Genomic DNA, 13,660 nt, shown 5'->3' with positions numbered 1-13,660 from the left:
GTGTAGTAGCTGCACTTTGACTGGTGGAGCCTGCAACGGAATGAACTTTCGTGCTTTGTTGGAGCACAGACGCATGTCTTCCCTAACTGGTTGTTGTTATCGAGCGAGTCTGTGGACCATGACTTGTTTCTGCTGTATTGGATAATATGGACGTCGGGCCTTTTCTGAATCAAGTGCTACTACTGTGCTTAGTGCGGCCCGCCCAATTTATTCTACATAACATGTGCAGATGCTCATGAACTCGTCTGTAGTATTCCTTAAAGAGGGCTTTCTGGTTTCTCAAAAGTTCCAACTTCCAAGGCAACAGTCAAATATTCTCTTCAGAACAATAAAACAAGGTTTTTTTTTAGCATAACGATCATACAAAGTTATGTCTCAAACTTTTTTATTTATAAAGACAGAAGAAGACAATGGGAAACTCATGACGGTTCCTCTTACAAGCAGGACAACAATCACTAGTAGTAGTAGATGAGAACATTTTTAGCCAGGAGGCCAGTTCATTTGGCGTCCTCCAATGAGATGAACATGAATATGATACACCGATTGGCCTGCAAAAACAACCCACACGGAGGTGATTAGCATCAATAAATGATATGTACCTTTGTTTGTATGTCTAAAATATGAAAATGCAAATTGAAGTAGAGCTACTAGCTAAATTTGGTTAATACATACAGCCTTGTGGACCATCATTGATCACAATTCTGAAACCTTCATCTAGGCCTTCTTGTTTTGCTACAAGCTTGGCAGTGTAGAGAAGGCGGCCCAAGATGTCAATGTGCCTCTCCTCAGCCTGCAATAGCACAACAATTCTCATGCTTTTAGCCTCTGTCTTGAATTTTGTTTGAGGGCTGTTGTAAGTGAATTAGGTTTTACCTTAGAGAGGCCAGTTAAGCCATCTCTCACTTTTGGGATGAGGAGTATGTGAACAGGACCCTGGGGCGTTATGTCCCTAAATGCTAAAACCTGAATAATCAATCATGCAAAACCATATAACAGTAAGAAGAGACCATCGTTTACTTGAAATGCATAGCATAGAATACTAAATGTCCAAATTTTCACAGTGGCATGCAGAGTGAGCTACTTTAGAGTACATATAAAAAGGGTTACAAGGATTTAAAGTACCTTGTCATCCTCATAAACCACAGTGGATGGAATCTCTTTGCTGATTATCTTGTCAAATCTGCATGTTCCAACCATAAACCAAAAATAAATACCAACACCAATTCAACACAGCAAAACGAAATCTTGGACAAAAAAAACAGAGAGAATCTCTATGATATGTGCAACACTTTCACTCTTCTATGCACAAAACAACAATCAGTCTACTCTCCGAACAGTATACCATCATTTACATTAGCTAACAGAAAGTGTTCCGTTCAAAGAGACAAACTTCACAAGATACAGACAAAACTCACATAGCATTGCCTGAAGATCATTACTTATGTTCATTCAAAAAAAAATTCCAACGGTACAGTCAAAGAAGAAGAACGCTATAGAGATCAAACCCACATCCCAAAATCGAAGCTTTAATCGACCATAAGTGGAATCAAAACACATCGACCAGAAAAAAATAGAAAAGGAAGATCGAAACAGAGGAAGAATAAAAAGGCTTACATGGTCGGAGCATCGGAAGGAGTAGCGGATAGAGCAGCCTCTTTCTCGGAAGCCATGACGGCGGAGACGGGAGATATATGAGAAGAGAAAATCGCAACACGGTGGCTCATGGAGCCCTAAGTTACTTTATAGTATCCGTCGACGCTGCGACCACCTAACCCGCCGATCTATTCCCCTTAATCCAATCAAATAATGCCACGTCATACACACTTTTGTCTGTATCTCAGTTTTGATCAAGTCACTGCAACTACTTTACTTAGTGCGGCCCAAAGCCCACCCAAATATGGATAAGTGGATAACTGGACCATATATAAGCATAATTTGCTTATATCATATAGTCGGATTTAGAAGATATGTAAACTTCAAACGGTATCTCTGCATCATCGAATTTACGATTTCTATCACATTAAATGATGTTTGTACTGTTTAAGTAGCTCTCTTTTATTTTCTAGATAGTTCAAAATTAACGCTAATCTATGATGAGATTACACCGAACTATATATGAAGATTAAGCCAATTACATACGAGAGAATTATTAACTATGTATAATCGTCAAAGTATTAACACTCTGACAATAAGTTAAAGCCAACAAAACAAAGACAAAGAAAGTGATGGTGAGTAGGGTTTTGGTAACAAGCTCATGGGATAAGATTCCATGGACCCCATACACGATGCTTAATGCGTAGGGCTAATTATAGTCATAGAGACTCATAGATGACAACACGTAATTAAGGAACAAAAATAGAATAATTATCTAACATTTAAGTAAGAAGCACAACTTTACAGCTTAGCGTAAAAAACAAGATCTAAGTATTATTAAAGTAAAATGCATCTTTCATTGTAGATTTGTAGTACGCTCTTGTTATACCGCAAACAGAAAGTAAAAGTGAGATTATGATGTCTGAACCGTCTATTCTTGTTAACGTGACCAGAATATCACATGCTCTGTTTTAGCCTTTTTCGACACTTTGGTGAAAATATAATATAGTATTGTTTATTTCGGAGTTTACTTAAGGAAATTCCTTAAAATTAAAGTCCTTGATTGATTCTAGAGATAGAGCCCCCACAAGGCCACACTCTAATGATGCTAATGATATTGTCCAGTAATATGCGGTGATGACTTCTCTAATTAATAAATTGAACTAGATATATATCTGTCAACCTAACTAATTGTTCAACTCATTAACTCTTCTTGATACCAAATGAGCTAAGATATATATCAAAAGCAATAGCGTAGAAGCGATTAGTGTGCCATTACCAGTTGGTTGATATGCCACACAAACTACCGCAATAAAACTTAACATTACTTTTTTTTTGTAGAAAGATTTGGTTAAAACTTAACATTACTTTGAAAACGATTTTAACTTCCAGTAGATTGGCTATGTAAAGTCGTGATGTGAACGGCGTCTCTTTAGGGGAAAACTAATTGAGTTTGACCTTTCAACTAATACATTAGATTCCACCAAATATAGTACTCATGACTACCCGCCAAATTCTCCAAAATGTGTTGCAATAATGTTTGTAACTCGCTTTTCCGGATTTTATAATAAGGTTTTGTAATTTCATATGGGTTAGGTGAGAGATTGAGCTCTCCTGAATTGGATTACTGATTTAAATTTTAAAATACTGGAAGTTACAGAATGATTTGACGCAAAAACTGATTATATATGAGTCGTTATTAACTTACATATACTATACCATAGTAACCTAAATAGACATTTTAAAGATATAATTTCAAACCAAACTCACGAAATAATCTCATGAAAACAAAACCTACTTGTATTACATCCTTAAGCACACCAAATCGGATTTGTAAAACTCTGGTTTCTTGAGATACTTTGCTTAAGATGCAGATGAAATAAACAGAGGGATTAATGATAATGGTGGTTAAGGAATCATGATTAGATTCCAAATCAAAGCGAACTAGAAAACACAAAAATTATTAATGTGAAAAAAAGAGTGAAAGAAGGAAAATCTATGGAGCCAAGGACCAGGGCCCCACCACAACGATTCACACCACTCGCGCCAAGCGTGTGTCTCAAACGCCATGTAACAGCGCGTCGTCCAACAGAAAAAAAAAAAGACCAGACCGGGACACTGTCAACAAATAATCCTTCTTTTTTTTGCACTCTTTGGGTTCTTAACGATGATGGCGTGAAGGAGAGAGAGAGATAAAGAGAGATAGAGAGATAAAGTAAGCAGCTTTGGTTATAGGAGAGAAGAAGAGAGAAGATTCAGAGAAATAAAAGTGTCTCTTTTTTTTTTCTTCTCTGCATTTTCCATTTTATCCTGTCGTCTTTGACGCTTTTGTAAAAAGCTAAAAAAAAGAGAAAAGATGCTCAACGACGAAGACTAGACACAGAGAAAGAGAGAGACCCACTTCACTTTCTTCTTCTTCTTCTTCCTATTCCATCTCTCTTCCAAAGATACTCTGGTTCTGGGTCTTCAGGGTATCAGTAAGTTTGTATCTTTCGAGCTCGTTCTACTTGCATTCCTCCTGTGTTTTGTCGTATTATGTTTCATCGATGTACGGTTTAGTTGCAGGAGTTAGAAAGTCTGCACTTTTATTAGTCTCCAGTCTGTTTTGATTCTCTGAGTCTTTCTCAGTTAATGCAAAAAAAAAAGGTCGTTTCTATACTGCATTTTCTTGTCATGTCTTGATCCTTTTCTCAGATTAGCAAAAAAGTAAAATTAAACTTTATTTTGTCAAATCGTCAAAAAAAAAAAAACATTTGATCCGTGATAAGTTTCACTTATAGAGGTTACCTACTTACACCTTCAGTGCATTTTTCCTGTTTTATACAGTATCCTAGTTAAAAGAGAATGTTCTTGGATTAAATGATTTTGCTCTTTGTTTTTAATTGTTAAAACAGATAAAAATGACGAAAGTGTGTCCTGAGATCGAAGACATGACATTACCAGAACCAGTTACTACAGTATCAGCAGATGTGAGCTTTGCTTCTAATCATTTTCCATCCTACAAACTAGGACCTGATAACCAGATAGTAGAAGAACCAAAAGAAGATGATAAAGGTCCATCAGTTCAAGACACTGTCGAGAAAGAGAGCGAGTTGTTGTCTGATCAGCACAAGCGTCTCTCAGTGCGTGACCTCGCTAGTAAATTTGACAAGAACTTGGCTGCAGCTGTTACTTTGGCTGATGAGGTTTCTAACAAAGCTCTCTTTTCTGATTTCACTTTATTTATCTCTTTTTTTTTGTTGTTGAAGTTTTATGGTAATATTATAGGCGAAATTAAAAGAAGCGGCTTCTTTAGAAGGACATGTTATGTTGAAGAAGCTAAGGGATGCTTTAGAGTACATGAGAGGACGCATGGATGGACAAAACAAGGAAGATGTGGAGAAAGCTATCTCTATGGTTGTTACTTGTTCTTAAACTTAATAAGTCTCTTGTTCATCTCATTTTTTTTGATTGATGATTCTGAAACTAAAGATTGAAGATCAAACTGTGAATAGGTTGAAGCACTAGCTGTAAAGTTAACTCAGAATGAAGGTGAACTGATTCAAGAAAAGTTTGAAGTGAAGAAACTTGGAAACTTCCTCAAGCAGGTATGGAGTTCTTTAGGTTACTTTGGTAATGTGAGTATCATTAATGACCCTTATTAAGTGTTGCTCTCATGATGTCAGGCATCAGAAGATGCAAAGAAGCTGGTAAACCATGAAAAATCATTTGCTTGTGCTGAGATTGAAAGTGCGAGAGCCGTTGTGCTTAAACTTGGAGAGGCATTTGAAGAACAGGAGCGAAGTTCTGAAGCTTCTAGAGCTCAGGGACCTGTGAGTTTCATTCGCTTTGCCTTCAAGCTTTGATTGTTTCTTTTGTGTTATGTTCTTTCTTATCAAGTTATGTTTTCATATAAACAGGATGTGGAGAAACTGGTTGAGGAAGTCCAGGAAGCTAGACAGATCAAACGTATGCATCACCCAACAAAGGTGCTCCATCATTTTCATACAAAACTTTAGCCTTGTCAGTTTGGAAACGCCTTCATTAGACTGTATGTGTTTATATAAGGCTCTGTTGTAATGTAGGTGATGGGCATGCAACATGAGCTTCATGGTTTAAGAAGTCGACTCCAAGAGAAATATTTGAATTCTATTAAACTTCATCAAGAGGTATGTTTTGTTTGTGCATTGACTCAACATAGTTCAACTTAAATTCGTTCTTTGCTGACCTCTTTGTTCTTGCCTTTGACAAACATCTCAAGATCAAGAGAGTTGAGGAATCAAAGTCGTGTCCATTTGTTCTGGAAGGCACACAAAGTCTCGGCTCTTGCTTAAGAATCCACGTCTCCTCAGATGATGCTATAGATCTTTCAAACTGTTCAATCCAGTGGTACCGTGCAGCGTGTGAAACAAGTAGAAGGGAAGCTATATCTGGTACTGGGTCCCTATCTCTTTGCTTTCATCGTTCACCTTTTAGCAAATAAATTTTAGCTTGAGGGGGTCATGTTTTGGGACTCAGGTGCAAACCAATCAGTATATGCTCCAGAACCATTTGATGTTGGGAGGATATTACAGGCAGACATTATCTCAAACGGACAGAAAGTCACTGTTACAACAGATGGTCCAATTGATCCTGGTTGGTTTTTACAGACGCTTACAAATATTTTAAGTGGACAATAAAGTGAATGTTTGGCTTGTTGAACTGCAGATTCTTGCTTGCAAACCCGCGTAGAGTCTCTGATGCGAAAATCAAACAGTGAATTCAATGTAATGTTACAACATTCATCTGCGTTGCATTGAGTGTATGTTCTAATAAGCTGAACATTTTCAAACTCTTTCTTCAGGTGGTTATATCACAGATGAATGGACAAGACTATGCATCTAGAACTCATGTCTTTACCGTTGGAAAGACAAGGATAAAGTTGTCTCGAGGATGGATCACAAAGGCGAGAGAAATATACTCAACATCCATGCAGGTATCTAGGGACTTTGACCTGACATGTATCTTCATTCTGTTTCACATCTAGCAACTCACTCTTTGAAATATCCTTACACTTATCCAGCTCTGTGGAGTTAGAGGCAATATCAAGGCTCCTGCAAGAGCATTGTTCTGGCAACCAAGAAAGAGTCTAACTTTTATACTAACCTTTGAGTCAGAACAAGAACGTAACACAGCCATAGTCCTTGCTCGAAAATACGCTTTTGATTGCAATGTAAGCAAAACTTTCTGTTTAAATGCTATTCTTAGACTCTGGTTATCACTATGGTTTTACATGAAAACCTTGCTTACCTCTGCAGGTTACACTGCTTGGGCCAGATGATTAAACAAATGGTGAACGAGACATTGTCATTAACCCACAACCACCTGATTCTTTTTTTTGTTCTGTGTGTTGTTTGTTTGTTTGTCTTTTTTCACACTGTGGTTCCAAAGAAGGAAGGTGCAAGTTTGGCTTCTCATTCATCATCCAATGTTGCTTGCTGCATAGAGTTTTATTATAGGCAGCAGATTTCATTTTTTTCCCCTCTTATTTTACCAGTTCATCAGTTTGATATGGTTTCCATTTCTGATTTGTTTTGGTATGTTTGCTTGATTTCTATTTTTTTTTTAATGATTTAGGACACAACATTGTTAATCAGCTTATGAGTGTGAGATCAGAAATACAGAGTTGTTTGTAACATTACAAGCTTATGAGACATTCCATTTTCAGCATTCGTAAATAAGTATATTGTACATGTCTTTTAATACTATTAGAGAAGTTGATTAAGTATAGGGTTTAAGAGTGGCATGATCCAAATATTCGCATAGGGGTCAGACTTTTTCCACTTCAAGGAAACCACACTCTCTTCATCAACCTCATAGTATATACAACTCCTCTTGAATCCATGGAACACCGAGAGACACAAACAGTTCCTTACTCCACTTGGCTGCTTCTGCTCAGCTCTAGTTTCAGAACACAAACCACTAGCGTAGATTGTCAACTCTCCCAGTGTTTTCCTCTCAGTCCATTCACAGCTTGTAGAGTCAAGTCTAAGCACAGTTGGGTTCATGTGGCTGAACATGTATATGAGAAAGATCTCTCCTTGGTGCTGTGTCATGAAACATCCGTTGCTTCCATGATGTTTTTTAAGAGGTTGTCCGGAAAGAAGAACGTTCCAAGAACTTGAAGACGGGTCAAAGATCGATAAGTGGCCAGTGTTTGTGAAGCAGTAGAAAACACCGTTGGAGAAAACAATCTGCTCGAAAGTACTAACCGGTAACTGATTCTTGAACACAAACGTGTTCCACTCTTCAGCATTAGGATAACATGTCTTGACGGTGATGTTATGTAGAGTGACATTAGTGACAGTGAACAAGAGACAGTTACTTGATGTAGGAGCACAAGAGAAAGCCATTCTCTGATCATAAGCCATCCAGAGCGGCGGCAAGGGGATGCGATCACGAGTAAACGGGTTGAAGAAGAAGAGTTGAAACGAGTTGGGATTGTACATGAGTAACCAACCTTCGTTGGAGTGACATACACGAGAACCAGAGAGCTCAGGAAACGAGAGGTAGTACCTTTTCTGCGTTGATGGGTCATAGAGTTCACATGATGACTCCTCTGTTTTCGAAAAGTAGATGAGCCAAGGAGGTCTATCTGGAACTCTAACGGAAAGACAAGCTTGTTGCCATGTTTTGGAGACAGTAGAAGCGCGGATGTTGTCTTTCAGTGGAAGATGGGAAACTACAAGTTGTAAGAGATCATAAGGAAAGTCTAAGAGTGTTTGGTCCTTTGCGTTTGACCTATAAAAGCAAAAGCCAAAGTCTAAAAGTCTCAAAGGTAGAACTAGAACATGGTAAGGAAAGTACAAAAGCTCTGAAACTCTACAAGTCATTATAACAATAACTGTCGGATTTATCCAGACAAAGGAAAGATATGAGAACTCACGATCCAAGCTTGCAGTTTCTTGTGGACTCCATGGCTAAATATGATGATTCTCCTGGTCGTTAGATTGGGATCGAAGGGGATCGGATCTATGATCGTTCTCTAGCCTCTAGGTCTCTCTGTCTTTCAATATTAGTTTATACAAAGTCTGAAAGTAACGACAAAATGGCACTTAGCTATCCAAAAATGGTCATCGTTGACTTTTTTTTGGAGTAAAATAGGTTCGGTTTAGTCCGGTTACCGCCAAATCAATTGATTAAATGAAGTCTTTTTTAATCAATTGATTAAATGAAGTTTTTTTTTTTTGGTCATATGATGGAGGAATTCAACAAGTTGAATTCTCTTACCAACAACATTTCTAAATTACTGAATCTCTCACTGGAAAAGAAAAATCCAATTTTCACAATATAAACAAATAAGCATATACACTGTAACAAGGAGATATCTTCCATTTTAAATAAAAAGCCAAATTTGTATGTAAACACAAAAGTAGAGTGAAAACCTAGTGGCTTATTCTAGAACATATTTCTTCAACAATCATCTAAGTTTCTTTATTGTTCTTTTACTTTCACAAAATTTTAGTAAATATGACTTTTGTTATCCAAAATGAAACTACCCAATGATCAAAAGTCTCAATCTTTCTATTCTCTTGATTTCATGTCAATTTTGTGTTTACCATCCGTTTTTGTGGTAAGTGATGCTAGCAGAATCTCATTCATTATGATTTATACTTTTTTGAAACACTATGATTTATCCTTTTTTTTAAACAATTATATTTAAGAAAATTTTGAGAAAACAATTTTTGTAATCGAGTGGAATTGACTCAACTAAGTTAATAAATCAATTTGTTTTCTTAATTATTTTAAGAAGTACTCACAATTCTGCACAAAATATGTATTAAAGAAAATATATCATTATATCGCATGTAATTACTTAAACACAATAATAAGAATAACTCTCTTATAAATCTCTTAAAAATTTCTCAAAACCTTAAGCTCTATCACACACACTTATACTCATAAGTTATGTAACAACCTTGCATCTATTTTTATTAGGATTAGATAACTCCTAATCTCTGTGAATTTAACATATTTCTTAATTTCTTCTTTTTAATCATTTTACTAAACCATAACTCCGTATGATTAGGTCTTTAACTTTTATCTCAAGTTTCCTTTTCTTACAAGCTTAATCAAATAACTATGTATATATTAATTATATCATTGCATGTAGTTGTTAATATACAAGCTTATTAAGTTTTATGTATATGAGATTTATCAATTTAATCAACAATATAACACACTACATTTATGATTTTGATTCATTTTTCTGTAGCCGATGTAAAATTTCATACAATATTAATTAGAAATCATACTAAGAAACCGTACCTGCAGTTAAAACCGGCATATTGTTAGGGTTGACGGCGGGACCCAAAACTGCAGCATTGTTGAATATAGTATTCCATTCCGCAGCGACAAGTTCTCTGTGTAAAGACGCCGCCATGATGGCGACCACATCTGGAGGCAGACCAGCGGGGTCAATCTCGTTCAAAGAGGCCTTTTATGAAAATAGTAAACACAAGATTAGTATTTCCAATGTTTTTGCTGTGAAAAATTTATAGTGTTTTAAAATCACGACTAACACTACATAAATTATTGTATACATAACATAACCAAATTAACACAACTCAGAGAATAATATAAATTATTGTATAAAAAGCAAGATATAAAAATTTAGTAGTAAAATATTTTTAGTGATCTGCTTTGTAGTTTAAATATTATTTTCTATAAATAGATAGTAGGTTTGGTCCAACCGCTATTTCTAATTTTATTTAAAAATGTTCTATTTTGTTTAATTATTATTTGTAAAAAATTTTATTTTATACAAATTTATTTATTTATTTTACGTCTTGTATTCAAAGTATAATTATTGACCGAAAGAACTCGACAAATTTTTTTTACTTCAACTCTTAAATTTTACACAAGATATAAATATTTGTGTAATAAACATGGATTTTAAGAAAAAAGATTGATCAACAATTTTCGTTTTGTATGTTTTATTCTGATGACATTTTAATGATTCAAAGGAAATTGGAGCTATCTGTCTTATTATTATTAGATCTTATGTTTATATTTTAAACCAATTTTTTTAGTATTTTCATTTTAAAATTTTTCGAGTACTAGTTACATATAAACACAAAATTTTATTAAAAATGCTCTCATGGGCGACATCATTCCTTCCTTAACAATTTGTATCATCCGAGAAATATTGTGCTCACGGCAAGGACGTGGCTCAAAGGCATACAGGTGGTAAGACTAGAAAACTCAAAGGAGTTGATGTTCTTTATGATCCTGTAAGAGGGAAACTCACCAAGGAGTCCATGTATTGGTATGTACATTATCCCAATCAAGAATACAATTCCTTTAATCAAGTAGAAATGTAGAATCAATTCTTATGCAGTTTCACCAAATGTATATACAAAGCCAGTGGTTATGTACTTAGAACTTGAACCCGACACACGTTCTGGCTATTTTAGGGTCCCCGGCTTCAGAAAGCGGACGTATTCAAGCTGAGTCATCTCTCCTCCGTTCACTGGATCGAAGCTGCACCTGTAGAAACTGCAAGGCCGATAATTCAGACGTGAGTTTGTTGGTTACTTTATAGTAATTGATATAATGACTACGGAATTATTCAAACACATATGATTGATTGTGAATGATGATGCGAATGTATTAAGAGAGATTTAGAAAGGCTTGTTACCTTCCATCCATGCCGATAATAGCAATTGTGTTCTGAGCACCAAATGCTGCAAAGAATTGGGTGACTTCTGGTACATGGAACTGAGCAAATGACCACTCCGAGCTAAAATACCTTGGCAGAACTCCTGCAACATTGTATGAAGATGTTAAGTACAAGACATAAGCATGTGCTGATCCAGGCAATAACTTTCTTAGTAACACATGAATTTTCCAAGGCATCTAAGCAACACGGACTACACACTACTATTGAGTTCACTGATTTTTACGGATTCAAGCTACAAAAGATCCTTAGAAGTCCTTTTCTTAGCAATTTTACTGTTTTGACATTGTTTAGCGGCTTGCGCTTCCTCTGTATAAGCAATTCTTAACGGAAACAGGACATCATACTTCACGGTAACAATAATTATTTTTCAGATGTCTCCTAGATTTTCTCTCACCTCTCAGAAATGACAATGACGAACCAGGGTTGACACCACTGGCTGGAGTTACAAGAGCCTGCAGGGAATTTGAAGACGTCTCGTGTTCATTGGAGTGCGAGTCCTCTCCAGAAACCCTCACTCTAAGAGAGAAAATATGAACAGTTCCCTTGTCGCTTGATACTGCCAGCCACTGCACATTCGGTGAAAGAGCAATGCTATAGATATCTGCTCTGTCCGTTCCTCTTCGGACCTGTAACAATGCAGCATTAGATTTATAAAGCAGACTACTCAATCAGCAATGAGCATACACAAGTCACACAACTGCATATGCTGCGTATTGCATAAGATTCTATCAAACTAATTCTTTAATGTTAATAACTAGTACCAAAGTCTTTTCCATATGAATCATGACAGATAAGTATGTTTGCTCAACCATTGCCTAAGAAAATGTGACATACACAGCACATGGTGCAGTGATGATTCTTAAGAAAATCGAAAGCAGTAGTTCATAGTTACAATACCTCTTGCAGACGAGTTCCATCCATTGTGTTGAAAATTCTAATCAGAGTTCCCTTTGTACTGGCAGTTGCAAGAAGCAATCCATCCAGTGTCATGGTCATGCACGCGATATTGGCGTCATGAGCGTTAATGATCTGTACCATGTTAAGCCCAAAATGTTCAACACGGACCTCTCCTCGACGAACACCTGGACAAGCCAGCACAGATGTATTCATATGGTGAGAGAGGCAGCACAACCCTCTCGGATTCGCCAGGTTTTCAATCTGATGAAGAAGTCTCAGGTCCATAAAATTGTAGACATATATCTTGTGTTCAAGAACAACAACAATCCGATCCCTTCTTAACTTCACTGCACGAATCTCCGACCTGAACGAAAACTCACTGATGCAGCGGCTCTGATGATCATCCCAAATCAATACTTTGTTCGAAGGGTACTGAGAGTTAGGTCCACCGCCAACGAGCGCCAAGATATTACTCCGGAAAAGCATCTCCACGATTTTAAAACCCCCATCCTTGAGCTCTCGCCTGAAAGTTTCCTTGAAAGGCTCGCAGTTATATATCCGGAAACCATGGCTGGTCCCAGAAGAAAAACAGCTGTAATCCTGATTCCAAGAAACAGAAACCAACTCTGCTCCATCACTGTCACCAAAACCTGGCTCTGGAGACGTAAACCCTCGTGGTTGGAGGATCCCTTGCGAGTTGTAAACAGTTGAAGTCATTGTTCCTTAACAGTTGCAAGCTAAAATAAAAAAAAAAACAAAATAACAAAAAGTAAATATCAATCCCCACTTCAAGAGACTCTCTGTCCAATAAGATCGAACAAAGCAAATCAAAGACAATTGTTAGAGTTGATTGTCATAATCAAACCATAAAACGCTAACCACTTCACAATCCTAATCACTAATACACAGTGCCTTGTATAAACTTAAGAAGCTAATCAAACGCAAAGTGCAAACAGATGAACAAAGCTTTCTTCAATCAAAACAAGTCAATGTATCAGAAGACCACTTGCATAATCAATTTCCACCATGATCTAGAACATCGTCTACAAGAAAACACTATCTCAGTATCTATTCATCATACATTACGATCACATCAAGCAACAGTTCTTACTCCTAAAAGCCTAATAAGCCAGATTCCAATTTTAAATCTACCCGCAAACTAAGATTCCGATCAAACCAATAACGAAGAAACGATCGTCGATTCGAACATCGTGATGATTAAAAATCCTCACCGATTACAAACGAAACGATAGAGTCAAAGGATCAATGCTGCTGCTGCTGCTGCTGCTGGCTGATTCAACGATGAACAATCTCCTTCTCCCTCTCTCTATCTTCTTCGATGACTTCGCTACGGATAGGTTCCCTCTGTCTTACTACTTGTACACAATTTTTATCTTCGTCGAAAAGTTCCCGATATTTTTTTATTTTTATTATATTTTAAATAGGTTGGATATGTATGGGTTTAGTCAA

General features: G+C 36.6%; 4 protein-coding genes and 1 long non-coding RNA gene across 5 annotated transcripts; 1 reads left to right on the top strand and 4 right to left on the bottom strand.

The window, feature by feature from the left end:
- Nucleotides 1-293: 293 nt before the first annotated feature.
- LOC103841554 (adenylylsulfatase HINT1) lies at nt 294-1,871 on the bottom strand. The gene is made up of 5 exons (XM_009118102.3): nt 1,615-1,871; nt 1,123-1,180; nt 874-963; nt 673-790; nt 294-548 (listed from the first exon to the last, which is right to left on the bottom strand). The coding sequence occupies exons 1-5, from the start codon at nt 1,722-1,724 to the stop codon at nt 481-483; spliced, it is 444 nt and encodes a 147-aa protein (XP_009116350.1). The 5' UTR covers nt 1,725-1,871; the 3' UTR covers nt 294-480.
- A 1,754-nt stretch (nt 1,872-3,625) lies between these two features.
- On the top strand, nt 3,626-7,249 carry LOC103841552 (stomatal closure-related actin-binding protein 3). Its single transcript, XM_009118100.3, has 13 exons — nt 3,626-4,070; nt 4,488-4,778; nt 4,861-4,989; nt 5,088-5,180; nt 5,259-5,405; nt 5,493-5,561; nt 5,658-5,741; nt 5,834-6,005; nt 6,091-6,207; nt 6,280-6,338; nt 6,416-6,547; nt 6,635-6,784; nt 6,870-7,249. Exons 2-13 carry the CDS (start codon nt 4,494-4,496, stop codon nt 6,894-6,896), a joined length of 1,464 nt encoding a protein of 487 aa, XP_009116348.1. The 5' UTR covers nt 3,626-4,070; nt 4,488-4,493; the 3' UTR covers nt 6,897-7,249.
- LOC117128592 lies at nt 5,042-5,565 on the bottom strand. The gene is made up of 2 exons (XR_004451961.1): nt 5,491-5,565; nt 5,042-5,403 (listed from the first exon to the last, which is right to left on the bottom strand). It is a non-coding gene; the product is annotated as an uncharacterized LOC117128592 (long non-coding RNA).
- Nucleotides 7,079-10,567, bottom strand: LOC103841553 (F-box protein At3g56470). Its single transcript, XM_009118101.3, has 2 exons — nt 8,498-10,567; nt 7,079-8,352 (listed from the first exon to the last, which is right to left on the bottom strand). Exons 1-2 carry the CDS (start codon nt 8,527-8,529, stop codon nt 7,320-7,322), a joined length of 1,065 nt encoding a protein of 354 aa, XP_009116349.1. The 5' UTR covers nt 8,530-10,567; the 3' UTR covers nt 7,079-7,319.
- Nucleotides 10,568-10,804: 237 nt separating this feature from the next.
- Nucleotides 10,805-13,653, bottom strand: LOC103841551 (autophagy-related protein 18d). Its single transcript, XM_009118099.3, has 5 exons — nt 13,423-13,653; nt 12,191-12,927; nt 11,688-11,919; nt 11,252-11,375; nt 10,805-11,109 (listed from the first exon to the last, which is right to left on the bottom strand). The coding sequence occupies exons 2-5, from the start codon at nt 12,905-12,907 to the stop codon at nt 11,019-11,021; spliced, it is 1,164 nt and encodes a 387-aa protein (XP_009116347.1). The 5' UTR covers nt 12,908-12,927; nt 13,423-13,653; the 3' UTR covers nt 10,805-11,018.
- Nucleotides 13,654-13,660: the final 7 nt, after the last annotated feature.

Source organism: Brassica rapa, chromosome A09 (genome assembly GCF_000309985.2).
Source record: "Brassica rapa cultivar Chiifu-401-42 chromosome A09, CAAS_Brap_v3.01, whole genome shotgun sequence".
Lineage (NCBI taxonomy): Eukaryota > Viridiplantae > Streptophyta > Magnoliopsida > Brassicales > Brassicaceae > Brassica > Brassica rapa.
Note: the sequence above shows the minus strand (reverse complement) of the source record. Positions and strands in the feature narration are given on the sequence as shown.